The sequence below is a fragment of the Dipodomys merriami genome, unplaced genomic scaffold (genome assembly GCF_024711535.1).
Source record: "Dipodomys merriami isolate MVZ:Mamm:240054 unplaced genomic scaffold, mDipMer1.0.p SCAF_1, whole genome shotgun sequence".
Lineage (NCBI taxonomy): Eukaryota > Metazoa > Chordata > Mammalia > Rodentia > Heteromyidae > Dipodomys > Dipodomys merriami.
Window position 1 is genome coordinate 127,545,132 of NW_027202270.1, and position 15,773 is coordinate 127,560,904.

Here is a 15,773-nt window from a genome sequence, read left to right on the forward strand (position 1 = left end):
AAGAGCTGAGGGACAGCGCCCAGGCCCAGAGTTCAGGCCCCACGACCGGACCCTCCCCCCCCAAAAAAAGAGGGGCTGGGAAGGTGGCTCAGTGGTAGAACTCTTGCCTTGCATGCCTAAGTCCCTGGGTTCGGTTCTTCAGCATCACATAAGGAAAAAGAAAAAAGCCGGAAGTGGTGCTGTGGCTCAAGTGGTAGAGCACTAACCTTGAGCTGAAGAGCTGAGGGACAGTGCCCAGGCCCAGAGTTCAGTCCCCACAACCGGCCCCCCCCCCCAAAAAAAAAAAAGAGTCTCAAGGACTTTCCTGCCCAGGCTAGCTTCAAGCTACAATTCTCAGATCTCAGTTTCCTGGTAGCTAAGACTGTAGGCACCAGCCTTTGGTGAAGGCCCAACTCAAACTCTTGAATACAATGGCTTAACCTCTATCCCATTCTAACAACCCAACATAAAAAGAAGTTCACTTTGCTGGAGGCATGCCTCAAGCAGAATGCCTGTTTGCTTTAGCAAGGTGAAAACCACAGGTTCAAACTTAGAAAACACAGATACATAGGCACAATTATGGATTGGACATAGCTCAAATGGTAGAGTGCTTGCCTAGAAATAGTTAGCCTTGGGGCTGGGAAGGTGGCTCAGTGGTAGAGCGCTTGTCTTGCATGCCTGAGGCACTGGGTTCCATTCCTCAGCACCAAATAAGCAAAAAGAAAAAAGCAGGAAGTGGCGCTTTGGCTCAAGTGGTAGAGCACTAGCCTTGAGCTGAAGAGCTGAGGGACAGCGCCCAGGCCCAGAGTTCAGGCACACGACCGAACGCCCCCCTCAAAAAAAAAGTCTCATGGAATTTCTGCCACTGAGTTCTACCACTGAGCTATCTTCCCAGCCCCTCTTTTTTTTTGGGGGGGGGAGGGGTGTGTTTGGTCGTGGGGCCTGAACTCTGGACCTGGACGCTGTCCCTCAGCTCTTCAGCTCAAGTCTAGCGCTCTACCACCTGAGCCACAGCACCACTTCCAGCTTTTTTCTTTTTGCATATGTGGTGCTAAGGAATCGAATCCAGGGCCTCATGCATTAAAGGCAAGTGCTCTACCACTGAGCCACCTTCCCAGCCCCTCAGTGAGACTCTTATCTCCAATTAACTACCAGAAAACCAGAAGTGGTGACCACAGGGACAGCACCCAAGCCCAGAGTTCAAGCCCAAGACTGGAGGAAAAAACAAAAACAAAAACAAAAACATGAATCCACCAATAGAACCAAACTGGTAGGTAAGACAAATATTAAAACTTTCAGAATAGTAAAGAAACAGATGTGGAACTTTAGAGAAAAATTGAAACAAATAGGTGAAATGGAAATATGTAAAACAGTATAAAGACAACTATTTCAATAGGCTAAATACTGATTCAGCAAAAGCAGTGAGCTTGTGGATCAAATGAGAAAAACTAAAACATGAAAAACTAACTAATAGGGGCTGGGAAGGTGGCTCAGTGATAGAGCGCTTGCCTTTGCATGCATGAGGCCCTGGGTTCGATTCCTCAGCACCACATAAGTCAAAAGAAAAAAAGCCGGAAGTGGCGCTGCGACTCATGTAGTAGAGCGCTAGTATTGAGCTGAAGAGCTGAGGGACAGCGCCCAGGCCCAGAGTTCAGGCCCCATGACCGGACCCCCACCCCCCCCAAAAAAAAAAAAGAAAAAGAAAAACTAACTAATGATGATGCATTTCATTGTGACATTGCACTTCAATCATATTCACCCCATCACTTTCTCTTCTCCCCTACTCCCAGCTACCTTTCTCCTTCCCTGTATTTTCACAGCTCTACAAATGAATAATGACTTCTGAAATATCCTCAATGGCTCCAAGAGAAAGGTGATTATTTCAGAAAAAAGAAGTCATAGGCAGGCACTGGTGGCTCATGCCTATAATCCTAGCTACTCAGGAGGCTGAGATCTAAGGATCACGGTTCAAAGCCAGCCAGGGCAGGAAAGTCTGAGACTCTTACCTCCAAATAGCCACTCAGAAAACCAGAAGTGGTGCTGTGGCTCAAGTGGTAGAGCGCTAGCCTTGAGCTGAAGGGCTGAGGGACAGTACCCAGGCCCAGAGTTCAGGCCCCACGACTGACCAAAAAAAGTTGTGCCTGAACTTGCTAGCAATGACAAATAAGAAGCTAGTTTTATTTTTTTACTTTTTTCTTCTCTCTCTCTTTTTTTGTTGGGTATGAGGCTTGAATTCAGGGCTTAGGTGCTGTCCCTGAACTTTTTTTGCTCAAGGTTAGTGTTCTACCATTTGAGCCACATTGCTACCTCTGGTTTTCTGGTGGTTAATTGGAGAGTCTCTCTCTTAGGGTGGGAGTGGGGGATATGGGGGGAAAGGATGATAGGAAAAAAAAAGAGCGGGTAACTATGTTTGACAAGAAATGTACTCATTATCTTACTTATGTAACTGTAACCCCTCTATACAGCATCTTTACAAAAAATAAAATTAAAAAAAAAAAGTCTCTCTCTTTTCTGTATGGGCTGGCTTCAAACTGCCATCCTCAGATCTCAGCCTCCTGAGAAGCTAGGATTACAGATCTAAGCCATTTTTTTTTTTTTAATTTTTTTTTGGGTCCGGTCGTGGGGCCTGAACTCTGGGCCTGGGCGCTGTCCTTCAGCTATTCAGCTCAAGGCTAGCACTCTACCACTTGAGCCTCAGTGCCACTTCCGGCTTTTTTCTTTTTGCTTATGTGGTGCTGAGGAATCAAACCTAGGGCCTCATGCATGCAAAGCAAGCGTTCTACCACTGAGCCACCTTCCCAGCCCTCTAAGCCACTTTTGAAAGTCTTATTACATCAGACATTGACATTTCATAAGGGATGCTGGTGGGGGAAAATCATAGCCTATCACATTTTTTAAAAGATTAAGCCAAGACACAAAGACATAAATTTAAGACATAGATTGAAGACAAAGAATTTAAGAACTACTTGCTATGTATACAAAGACTTTTCAAGAAGCACTTAGTGACCACTTGGTAATAGCACAGTAATGAACTAGGTTAGTAAAATAATTTTTCAAGTAGGGAAATGTAAAGAAGGGTGAATGTGTATAACAGTTTAAAGATTAATTTGGAAGGTTACCTTCCCAATCCATGCTGATTATTAGAAATGTCTGTAATACTGAATGTTCTATGTCTTTATCTTAAAGCAAGCAGAGAAAAATCTGGTAAAATAATCGAGTCATATTTCCATTTTAGAAATTTATTTTAAATATTTTTGAGGCTCACATTCTAGTCTAGGGCTACCAGGTAAATTTAGTCTCCATTTTCAAAAAGAAGAAAAATGCTGCTTTACTGACTCTTCCTCCAGCTCTTGCCCTCATTCTCCCTCAATCCTCTTCAATCACAAACTTCTTGAAAGAGTTGTCTATACTCACCATCCCCATCCTCACCTTCCATCACTCCTCAAATCAATGCAATATGGCTTCAGTCACTATGATACTGCTCCTGCCAAGGTCAACAATAATCTACATGTCAGTAAGTACAAAAGACAACTCAATTCTCAACCTTGCTTGACCTTTCAGCAGTGTCTGACATAGCTGACCACTCCCTGTTCTTCACCCGCTGTATCCCTGGATTCTCTGTGCTTCTTCACCAATTTAATTTGGCCTTTCTTCCAAGGATTTCCTTAGATGCTGCTATTCTGTGAGGCTAACAGCCATGTCCTTGGTTCTTAACCTGCCACATTCCTCAGAAGACCTCATGTATTTCAGTGTCTTTAATAGTATTTTATATTGATGAATTACCAGACGTTGCTTTCACACTTCAGGCTTTTCATCTAACTCCCAAATGGACATTTCTACTTGGAATCTATGTCCTAAGGACCTAAAACTCCAGTAAAACTTAACTCATCCATCATTTTCTCCTTCAGATGTTCTTCCTCTTCCTACTCTAGGTTTTCCTATGTACTAAAGGGACTTACTGATCACTCAGCCGTCTATCCTAAACCTAGGATCTTTCTTTAATATCTCCCTTGCCACAACTACTTAATTTATCTCCAACTGGCACCTAACACTAAATATTCCTCCACTCTTTTCTACTTTTCTAAATCTCCATGGACACTGTCCAAGTCTAAACCACTATTTCTTGCCTGAAGTACTTCATCAACTATATTTTTTTTAACTTTTCAATTCCACTCTCCACACTACAAGTAGAGTAAATTTTCAAAAATACCAATCAGGGCTGCAGCTGTACTTCAGTGGTAGAGTGCTTGCCTGGTATGCAGGAGGCTGGAGACTCAATCTCTAGAACCACACAAATACAGCCCATCTATCACATTTGCCTACTGGAAATCCTTCAATGGCTTCCTACTGACTTTAGAATAAAAGAAGCATCTTCAAATGGAAACATTGTATGTTTTTCCTTTTCTTTTTGTCTTGTTTGTTCATTTATCTGTCTTTAGGAGGGCAAGGAGGGGGCACAGAAGTGGAGGGACAAAGGGTGAACAAATGCAGCAGTGGTACTCACTGTGTACTATGTTGCAAATGAACTTGTGGGTAGGGACAGGAAGGAAAAACTGGGAGAGCTCACCTTGACCAAAAGGGACAGGAAGGAAAAATTCGGAGAGCTCACCTTGACCAAAAAGAAATGTACTCAGGGCTGGAAATGTGGCTTAGGGGTAGAGTGCTTGCATTCCATGCATGTAGCCCTGGGTTCAATTCCTCAGTAGCACATACACAGAAAAAGCCTGAAGTGGAGTGTGGCTCAAGAGTTAGAGTGCTAGCACTGAGCAAAAGCAGCTCAGGGACAGTGCCCAGACCCTTAGTTCAAGCCCCAGGACAGGAAGGGAGGGAGGGAGGGAGGGAGGGAGGGAGGGAGGGAAGGAGGGAGAGAGGGAGGGAGGGAGGGAAGGAGGGAGGGAGGGAGGGAGGGAAAGAAGGAAGGAAGGAAGGAAGGAACTCATAACTGGATGCTGGTGATTCACGCGTGTAATCCTAGCTACTCAGGAGGCTGAGATCTGAGGATTGCAATTCAAAGCCAGCCTGGAGGGCTGGGAAGGTGGCTCAGTGGGAGAGCACTTGCCTTGCATGCATGAGGCCCTAGGTTCAATTCCTCAGCACCACATAAGCAAAAAGAAAAAAAAAGCCGTAAGTAGCGCTGTGGCTCAAGTGGTAGAGCGCTAGACTTGAGCTGAAGAGCTGAGGGACAGCGCCCAGGCCCAGAGTTCAGGCCCCATGACAGGACCCAAAAACAAACAAACAAACAAAGCCTGGACAGGAAAGTGTGAGACTCTCCAATTAACCACCAGAAAACCAGAAGTGGCTCTGTAACTCAAAGTGGTATAGCTCAGGAACAGCATCTAGGCCCCTAGTTCAAGCCCCACACTGACCAAAAAGAAAGAAATATATTTATTACTTGACTTAGGAAACTGTAATCTATCCATCACCTTTATAATAACAATATAAATACATGAACAAACATTTTGAATATCAAAACAAAAGAATCTTCACGGGGTGCTGATGACTCACATCTGTAATCCTAACTACTCAGAAGGCTGAGATTTGAGGATTGTAGTTTGAAGGCAGGGCAGGGAAGTCTGAGAGACTTATCTCTAATTAACCACGAGAAAACTGGAAGTGGTGCTGTGGCTCAAAGTGGTAAAGAGCACTAGCCTTTAGCAAAAAAGCTCTGAGACAATGCCCAGACGCTGAGTTCAAGCACCATGACTACCACCACCAACAACAAAAAATTGATTTCCATCTATTATGTGCTAAAACCTATGCAGGATGCTATAAATACAACAGTAAGTTTTAAAAAATAAAGCTCGTTGGGTGCTGGTGGCTACTTTGGAAGTTGAGATCTGGAGAATCACAGTTCAAAGCCAGCCCAGGCAGAAAAGTCCGTGAGACTCTTTCTCTCCAATAAACTATTCAGAAAAAGCTGAAGTGGCGCTGTGGATCAAGTGGTAGAGTGCTACCCTTGAGCAAAAGAAGCTCAGAGACAGGGCCCAGACCCTGAGTTCAAACCCTAGGATAAGGGCTGGGAAGGTGGCTCAGTGGTAGAGTACTTGCCTTGCATGCATGAGGCCCTGGGTTCGATTCCTCAGCACCACATAAACAGAAAAAGCCAGAAGTGGCACTGTGGCTCAAGTGGTAGAGTGCTAGCCTTGAGCTGAAGAGCTGAGGGACAGCGCCCAGGCCCAGAGATCAGGTCCCATGACTGGCAAAACAAAACAAAACAAAACAAACCCTAGGATAAGCACGCATGCACAAAACTCTTTAAAAATTTCAGAGCCTACTCAGAAAACTAAAAAGCAAATAAACAAGAAACAAAGAGAGAACAGCAAGTATTTATCCTGGCTTTCCTAAATGTATTTCCAAACAGCTCTAGTTAATAAATGAAAGTTTTTCCATACAGCATTCCATTTTAAGTGGGGAAGAAATAGCAGGGGGGAAAATCACTTTATGGTGAACTGGAGAAATAATTTACTGACACAAAAGACCATAAATGGAATCACTACATAAAACATTAGATGCAAGACTGATAGCAAGTTTTACAAAAGCGGAGGGTCCAGACTGTTACCACCTGAACCAGGAACAGGCATATGTGTCTTGTGATAGGATACAGTGTACCACTTGTGCACTACACTTGCCAAGAAAAAGCAGAACTTCAACCTAAATCTATGAAGTATTAGAATTAACATCTAACCACAAAATAAGAATAAGAGAGAGAAACAAATTAAATGATACCATGAGATAGCAGACAAGCCAGAAGAATGTGGAATATTCTCTAGGGCACTTGCTACAGACTTTTCTTCATACTCAAAAGCACAAGATAGGAAGGGAATAAGAGAAACTTAGATGTGGGGATCCCAATTGAGGGCAATTTGTGTCCTTCAAGGCATACCTGTCAATGTCTGAAAATATTTTACTGTCTCAACTGGGCATAGAAACTGGCATCTAGTGGGCAGGAGATATTGCTAAATCTCTCATACAAGATATTATACTGAGCCGGGCACTGATGGCTCACGCCTGTAATCCTAGCTACTCAGGAGGCTGAGATCTGAGGATCACGGTTCAAAACCAGCCAGGACAGGAAAAGTCTGTGAGACTCTTATCTCAAATAAACCACTAGAAAACTTGAAGTGGTGCTGTGGCTCAAGCAGTAGAGCACTCGTCTTGAGCTGAAGAGCACAAGGATAGTGCCCAAGCCCAGAGTTCAAGTCCCACAACTGACAAAAAAAAGAAAGAAATTATACTGGGTTGTGAAAGTGGTTTAGTGGCAGAGTGCTTGCTTAGCATGCATGAAGCCCTGGGTTTGATTCCTCAGTACCACATAAACAGAAAAAGCCAGAGTGGTGCTGTGGCTCAAGTTGGTAGAGTGCTAGCCTTGGGCAAACAGAAGCCCAGGGACAGTGCCCAAACCTTGAGTTCAAACCTTAGGACTGGCAAAAAAAGAAAAGAGAAGAAACTATACTGAGATAAATGTTTGTAGTACTGAGGCTGAGAAACCCTTTTTTAGATTAAGTCTTCTGTGTACCCTTTTGAATTTTGATTTGAATCAACAGAACATTACTGAGTTAATTTAGAAAAGTCTGAACATGACAGGTATCTAGAAATTATTATAAGCCGGGCACCGGTGGCTCACGCCTGTAATCCTAGCTACTCAGAGGAGGCTGAGATCTGAGGATCATGGTTCAAAGCCAGCCCGGGCAGGAAAGTCTGTGAGACTCCTATCTCCAACAAACCACTAGAAAACTGCAAGTGGCGCTGCGGCTCAAGCGGTAGAGTGCTCACCTTGAGCTGAAGAGCACAAGGACAGCGCCCAAGCCCAGAGTTCAAGCCCCACGACTGACAAAAAATATATATATATATTATTATATTTGTATTTGTGTGTGTGACTGCTGATATTGGGGCTTGAATTCAGGGCCCGGGCACTGTCTCTTAGCTTTTATGCTCAAGGCTAGTGTTCTACCACTTAAGCCAAACCTCCACTTCTGGCTATTTGTTAGTTAATTGGAGATGAGTATCACACACACTTTCCTGCCAGAGCTGGCTCTGAACCTTGATTCTCATATCTCAACCCCCTGAGTGGCTAGGGTTATGGGTATGAGCCACTAGCACCCAAAAAGAAATTTGTTTTTTGTTTTTAAAGACACTTGCTCGGGCTGGGAAGGTGGCTCAGTTGTAGAGTGCTGGCCTCGCATGCATGAGGCCCTGGGTTCAATTCCTCAGCACATATAAGTAGAAAAAACTGGAAGTGGTGCTGTGGCTCAAGTGGTAGGCGCTAGCCTTGAGCTGAAGAGCTGAGGGACAGCGCCTAGGCCCTGATTTCAGCCCCACAACTGGCAAAAAAAAAAAAAAAAGAAAGACACTTCTCTGTAGCCCAGGCTGGCCTTGAATTTCTGATCTTCTTATCTCACCATCCCATGCTGGTATGTATGTACAACCATAATAGGCTCAAGAAATCATTTTTGGTTCTGTTCATATGTCCAAACAATACAAAAAATCTGACTGGACTAGTATCAGATGATACCTGGAAACTAATACTTCTTACATAATAATATGTTTTGTGAAGAAAACTTTTTTTTTTTTTTTTGGGGGGGGGGGGTCCAGTCGTGGGCCTGAACTCTGGGCCTGGGCGCTGTCCCTCAGCTCTTCAGCTCAAGGCTAGCACTCTACCACTTGAGCTACAGCGCCACTTCCAGCTTTTTTCTTTTTGCTTATGTGGTGCTGAGGAATCGAACTCAGGGCCTCAGGCATGCAAGGCAAGCACTCTACCACTGAGCCACCTTCCCAGCCACCAAGAAAACTTTTTTTTCGCTAATAATGGAATTTGAACTCAGAGCCTCGCACTCTCTAGGTAAGTACTCTACCACTTGAGCCATATGGCAGCCCTGAAGTATCTTTTATCATATACATAAATAAGAATGTAAGAATAAACCAGGTGTTGATGGATCACACCTGTAATCCTATTCAAGAGGCTGAAACCTGGAGGATTGAGATCTGAAGCTAGTGCTAGCAGACAGAAAAGTCTGGGAAACTCTATGTCTAATTAACCAACAAAAAGCTAGACTGGAGGTATGGGCCAAATGGTAGAATGTCAGATGTAAACAAGCAAGCCAGAGCAAAAAGAAAGGCATCTGAGTTCAAGCCAAGTACGACAATAAAAAGAAAAAGCCAAGAATGAATGAAGGAAAGCAGGGATGAGCTGGGTGCTGTGCCACACACTAGTCCCAGCTACAAGAGAAACAGGTGGATAACAGTTCAGGCCAGAGTGAGTTTGAAAATAAACTAAAGCAAAAAGGACTGGGTGTATGACTCAAACACAAGTGCCTGCTAGTAAGCTCAAGGTTCTAAGTTCAAACCACAGTACCAAGGAAAGGGAGAGGGAAGGGGCAAGGACATAGGGATAATGGACATGCAAAACACCCTAGGTTTGCATCCCAGCATAGACACACATACATACACATAAAAAAAAAGAAAGGCTAGGTGCCCGTGGCTCACACCTATAACAATAGCTACTCAGGAGACTGAGATCTGAGGATCACAGTTCAAAGCCAGCCCAGGCAGGAAAGTCCATGAGACTCAAATCTCCAATAAACCACCAGGAAACCAAAAGTGGCGCTATGGCTCAAGCGGTAGAACACTTGCCTTGAGCTGAAGAGCTCAGGGAAAGCACCCAAGCCCAGGGTTCAAGCCCCACTACCAACAAAGAGAGCGAGAAAGAGAGAGGGGAGGGAGAGGGAACATTTCGGCAGCAACAATAAAAATTGCCTAGACAAAGTTTTTAATAAAATGGCAAAATCTGGGGGCTGGGAAGGTGGCTCAGTGGTAGAGCGCTTGCCTTACATATATGAGGCCCTGGGTTCGATTCCTCAGCACCACATAAGCAAAAAGAAAAAAGCCCGAAGTGGCACTGTGGCTCAAGTGGTAGAGCGCTAGCCTTGAGCTGAAGCTGAAGAACTGAGGGACAGCACCCAGGCCCAGAGTTCAGGCCCCATGACCGGACCCAAAAATAAATAAATAAATAAAATAAAATAAAAGTAGGGTCTCTCGCCGGGCGCTGGTGGCTCATGCCTGTAATCCTAGCTACTCAGGAGGCTGAGATCTGAGGATCGCGGTTCAAAGCCAGCCCGGGCAGGAGAGACCATGAGACTCCTATCTCCAATAAACCACCAGAAAACCGGAAGTGGCGCTGTAGCTCAAGTGGTAGAGCGCTCGCCTTGAGCTGAAGAGCTGAGGGACAGCGCCCAGGCCTGGAGTTCAAGCCCCATGACCGACAAAAAAAAAAAAAAAAGGTAGGGTCTCACTTTTATTCCCCTGGCCAGCCTGGAATGAGATTCTCATACTTGTGCTTCCCTATAGCTGAGATAACAGGTGCACAACACCATGATCTAAAATGGAATCTCACTAACTTCTTTTTGTCTGGACTGGTCTCAATTAAAGATTCCCTGATCTGTGCCTTCCATGTAGCTAGGATTACAGACTTAAGCCATCACAAGCAATATATGGCAAAATCTTAAAAGCTATTGAAAATGAATGATGAGTATTCATAACATTTTCCCTATTTCATTTAAAATCTTTTACCATAAAAAATGCCTTGAAGGGCTGGGAAGGTGACTCAGTGGTAGGGCGCTTGCCTTGCATGCATGAGGCCCTGGGTTCGATTCCTCAGCACCACAAGAGCAGAAAAATAAAAGCTGGAAGTGACACTGTGGCTCAAGTGGTAGAGCACTAGCCTTGAGCTGAAGAGCTGAGGGACAGCGCCCAGGCCCAGAGTTCAGGCCCCACGACCAGACCAAAAAAACAAAAAAAGAAGTCTTGGTAATGTATTCAAGAAACAAAATTCGATTAAAAAAAAGTATGCAGAAGGGTTGTCAGAGATTGGTACTGCCACAAAGAAATATTTATCATCTAGTAAACAAAAGTATTCTAAGTCTAGAGTTGTCAAACTCTTGAATCTTACTCAACCAGTACTCAAGTAAGGCAAGGCACAAGTTGTAAGGCACTGTCCTTAGTGATGTTGAGGATAAAAAAAGATAAGCAGTCTTTGTTAACAAGACACTTAAAATCTGAAGAATAGAAACCAAAACAGGTGGATAAACACAGGCATACCTTCACAAAGACCGTGATATTTGAGATGTGCATTGAAAGCCATACAACTCTAAGAGGAAAGAGTAGACTGAGGAAGTTGGGTTGAACTCTAGACAAAGGTAAAAAAGCGGGTTGGGAAGGTGGCTCAGTGGTAGAGCGCTTGCCTTGCATGCATGAGGCCCTCGGTTCGATTCCTCAGCACCACATAAGCAGAAAAAAACGAAGTGGCGCTGTAGCTCAAGTGGTAGAGTGTTAGCCTTGTGCTGAAGAGCTGAGGGATAGTATCCAGGCTCAGAGTTCAGGCCCCACGACCAACCAAAAAAAGAAAAAAAGCAGTGTTCATAGTTTTCTATTATGGCCAATCTGACACATACACACCTTCAAAAAGCAAAGCCAAAAATTCATTTGTTTCTTTTTTTTTTTTTTTGGGGGGGGGGTCCACAGCGCCACTTCCAGCTTTTGCCTTTTTGCTTATGGGGTGCTGAGGAATCGAACCTAGGGCCTCATGCATGCAAGGCAAGCACTCTACCACTGAGCTACCTTCCCAGCCCCTTCATTTGTTTCTCTACAAAGCCAAAAAAACAAAAATAAAGTCTAGTAGAGGTGAGGACATAAATACCATAGTTTGACTTGAACTAATTCTGAAAACACTAGAAACTCAAAACCTACAGGAAACTTAAGGGCGGAAGGAAAAGAAGAACAGAAATTCAATCTCTATAATAGAGCAATTCAAGAAATGGAGGTGTGGCTCAAGTGGTAGAGCACCACCCTGGAGGGCAGGGGGAGCTAGACAAGAATTTGAGGACAGTATTGGTACACAGAACAGGCATGCATGAGAACGTGTGCGCGCGCGCACACATACACACACACACACACAAAGCCAAATATAATAAGAGTGATTTGGCAGAAATAACTTGGGAAGGTAGTTAATTTTAGTGTAAGCAAAGACAAGTATTTATCCTGTTTTATCCTAGTACCTATAATATTTCCTCTTTCTGACATGCCATGCTTCATTTTATAATAGAACTTTACTGTTCTTAATTTCTTTTTTTTTTTTGGTCCAGTTGTGGAGCCTGAACTCTGGGCCTGGGCGCTGTCCCTCAGCTCTTCAGCTCAAGGCGAGCGCTCTACCACTTGAGCTACAGCGCCACTTCCGGTTTTCTGGTGGTTTATTGGAGATAGGAGTCTCACGGTCTCTCCTGCCCGGGCTGGCTTTGAACCGCGATCCTCAGATCTCAGCCTCCTGAGTAGCTAGGATTACAGGCGTGAGCCACCAGCGCCCGGCTCCGGCTTTTTTCTTTTTGCTTATGTGGTACTGAGTAATCGAACCCAGGGACTCATGCATGCAAGGCAAGCGCTCTACCAGTGAGCCACCTTCCCAGCCCCAGTGTTCTTGATTTCTAACACCAAGCCACTTTAAAATTAGAATACTACATATCTCTATCTCTTGGAAATCTCTTGTATGTAAATCTGAAATTGTTTATCAAGAAGACTGTCTTTTCCTTAGTGAATCTAACAGTGTGTATGTTGAGGTATCATAACAAACACTTGATAGATTGATTCACTTGAATGATGGATGGACTGATGTGAGAAAAGTTCTCACTACGTGGCCCAAGCTGACCTCAAACACAATCCTCCTGCCATGGACACCTGAGTACTAGGATTACAGGCATGCACCACCATGCACAGCTTCTATCCTACTTTAGTTCTACCTGTAGGAGAGAAAGTATAAATTCCTACAAGGGAATTAATTTATTCCTATTAATCTTTGTTCTATGGGAAGGAGCCCTTCAAAGAGATGTTTGGAGGATGGATCTAGGGAAGAACTATCACAAAACTTTTTTTAGAACCTTAGCCAAATTCCAATATTATTATTTTGAATAAATGATAACAATGAAATGTAACAAACTGATAATGTCTTAAAACTAGCTTTAAGTAATGTAAGAAGAAGACATATGAGTCAAATTCTAAATAGACAAATATACCCACAGAGGACTAAATATCTATAGAATCCTAAGCATAATCAGGATGTTTCTGGTAAGACAAGAAGCCCATCCTTCATTGGCTGAGAAAGTTTAGTCCAGAAAACAGCTATCCCTGGCGCGCGCGCGGGTGTGTGTGTGTGTGTGTGTGTGTGTGTGTGTGTGTGTGTGTGTGTGTGTGTGTGTGTGTGTGTGTGTGTGTGTGTGTGTGTGTGTGTGTGTGTGTGTGTGTGTGTGTGTGTGTGTGTGTGTGTGTGTGTGTGTGTGTGTGTGTGTGTGTGTGTGTACAGAGAGACAGAGACAGAGAGAGACAGAGACAGAGAGACAGAGTGTGAGCACACAGACACTGGCCATGTGTGTGTGTGTGTGTGTGTGTGTGTGTGTAGACAGAGACAGAGAGATGAAGGCAGAGAGACAGAGTGTGAGCACACAGACATTATTTTCCAGAAAGCTGGCCGTGTGTGTGTGTGTGTGTGTGTGTGTGTGTGTGTGTGTGTGACAGAGACAGAGATAGAGAATGTGAGCACACAGACATTATTTTATTTTGGTACTACTGGAGTTCGAACTCTGGTTTCTTGACTGCTAGGCAGGCAGGCATTCTCTGCTTGAGCCATGCCTCCAGCCTTCGACATAAAGTTAGTTGGTCGTAAGGTTTACACCTATTTGTGTCAGTCCTTTAAGGAGGTTTTTTATGCTGCCTCTCAAAAGGAACTGTTAGGTTAAAAAAATTAAAACAGGTTCTTTGCAATAAAATGTAGTAGGCTGGTCAAAGGAAACCAGGGCACCTATCTGAGAAGCAACTCTTGAGTCACCCCACTACTCCATGGTGTCTACAAACATCTTCGGTACTGTTTTTATTTTAGACGACTAAAAGGCTGTCAGGTCCGGCCTCTTAAGAAATCCACTGAAGTAGACATGCGTGTTGGAATTAGGCTAGACACTCACTAGTTAAAGCCCTAAGGCTTGCTCACTTTGGGCTTCTAGGTGAAAGAAGCTCTCTGGAAGGTGCTTTCTTACCTGTGGAGTCATGGTAGAAGGATCTGGCTCAGGAGCAGCTTGCTGTTCAGCACTCTTGTTCTTGGCCCCACTCTCCAAAGGCTCTTGCTGGACAGTTGTCTTATTCCCAGAAGGGACGGAGGGTGGTGGTAGTAGCTGGGATTTAGAATGGCCCTGGGAGGGGCGGGAAGGTGATGCCTGAGAAGGGGGTAAATAGTTCTGGGAATGGCTCAAAAAGGACTGCGAGGAGGACGAGGAGGAAGAATAAGTAGGGGTGGGCGCGAGGTAGGACTGGGAAGGTGGGGACTGGGAAGGGGATGGCTGAGCGGGAGGCAGGTAGGGCTGGGACGAGGACGGGGGGTAAAACGAGGGTGGTGGCTGAGGTGGGGGCATGAATGACTGCGAGGGGGGCATATATGACCCGGGCGGTACAGGGGGAGATTCGGGAGGGGAATCCAGCTCCATTGGAACCAAACCAGGAGGCCCATCTCGTTGGTGGTGGAGCATCTGGTGTTTGTACTGCTGCTGCTTCTGATAGCTGAGGACCGGCCCGGGTGGCGGGGGCATCGGTGGCGGCGGGGGCTGCCAGTCTCCGTAACCGCCCCCCGGCATCACCGGCGGGGGCGGCATCGGGGGCGGAGGAAGGTGGTGGGGCTGGAGCACGCACTGCATCTGCTTCTGGTGCATCTGCTGCAGCTGCTGGAGCTGCGCCAGGTGCTGCTCTCGGAAGCTCAAGAAGCCCGACGAGGAGGGGGCTGCGGCAGCCGTCGAATTCGGGTACCCCGGCCCCGGCGAGGCCTCAGGAAGCGCCACCGGCGGCGGCGGAGGCGGGATCGACGGCGGTGGATAGTGGTTGTTCCCGCCATACCGGCCCCAATTCGGGTACATCTCCGAAAAGAAGGCGCAGAGCTCGTCCTGGCGCCGTTACTCGTCGCAACCGACCTCCAAGGAGTCCCGGCGGCGGCGGCGACAGCCGGAACTCGCGGCGCTTACAGGCCACGGAACGTGTAAACGGAGCGCGCCAGTGCGCCGGCGCTACCGAACTGGGCCCGCGACCGGGAAGGCGGGGACCGCACTGAAACGACTACGCTTGCGCAGTAGCACCGAGACGAGAACAAAGGCAAGATAGAGAGGCCGCCGGCTTGGTGACTCGCGGCTGCCCTCTTCCTTCAGGTTCGGGGACTGTAGGCAGGGGTGGAATGGTCTCATAGAACCCAGAAACCATAGAGTCTCACAGCCAAAAGGGGTGGTAGACATCCTATTGCTGCTCGGGTTCATTTTTGAAAGGGGGGGAGTGGAGGTGGGGGGAGAAGGATGATAATTCCATTCACTAAATCAACAACAAAACCCACGAAACAACAAGGAATGGCCTAAGCAATACATAATAGTTACATGAAGAAAACTTACAAGAATCCAAGAATCATGCCTGAGGAGAAAATTGGATTTGAAGTAGTGGAGGGGTTTACCATGGTCCTGCATGAAGAGAGGAGAAATTGTAAAGATTTCTTCCCCAATTTAGTGAGTAGTCTTAATTCATTCTACCTAAAAGCCCAACTGGGAACAAAGCTCTGAAAAGTGGAATTGTATTTTGAATTTAAATATATGACCACTTCAAATTCCTGCAGGCATGTAATAGGTAAACCTTTAGCAGATACTATGAAAAAAAGAGAAATAGAATTGTTTAGAATTTCTCAGCACATTAAAAACAAAACAAAACTTTGTTGTGAGGATCTCCTCAGAACT

The 15,773-nt window shown here is 45.4% G+C and overlaps 1 protein-coding gene across 3 annotated transcripts in view; it reads right to left on the bottom strand.

Moving 5' to 3' along the window:
* The window catches only part of Ylpm1 (YLP motif containing 1), an 81,155-nt gene extending 66,102 nt beyond the window's left edge, over positions 1-15,053 (bottom strand). For all 3 annotated transcript variants that reach the window (XR_011373537.1, XM_070029975.1, XM_070029965.1), the window contains exon 1: positions 14,052-15,053. Coding sequence is in view for 2 of the 3 variants with exons in the window: in XM_070029975.1 (XP_069886076.1) it covers positions 14,052-14,918 (867 nt within the window). In the remaining variant the exon portion in view is untranslated. The remainder of the gene's footprint in view (positions 1-14,051) is intronic.
* Positions 15,054-15,773: the final 720 nt, after the last annotated feature.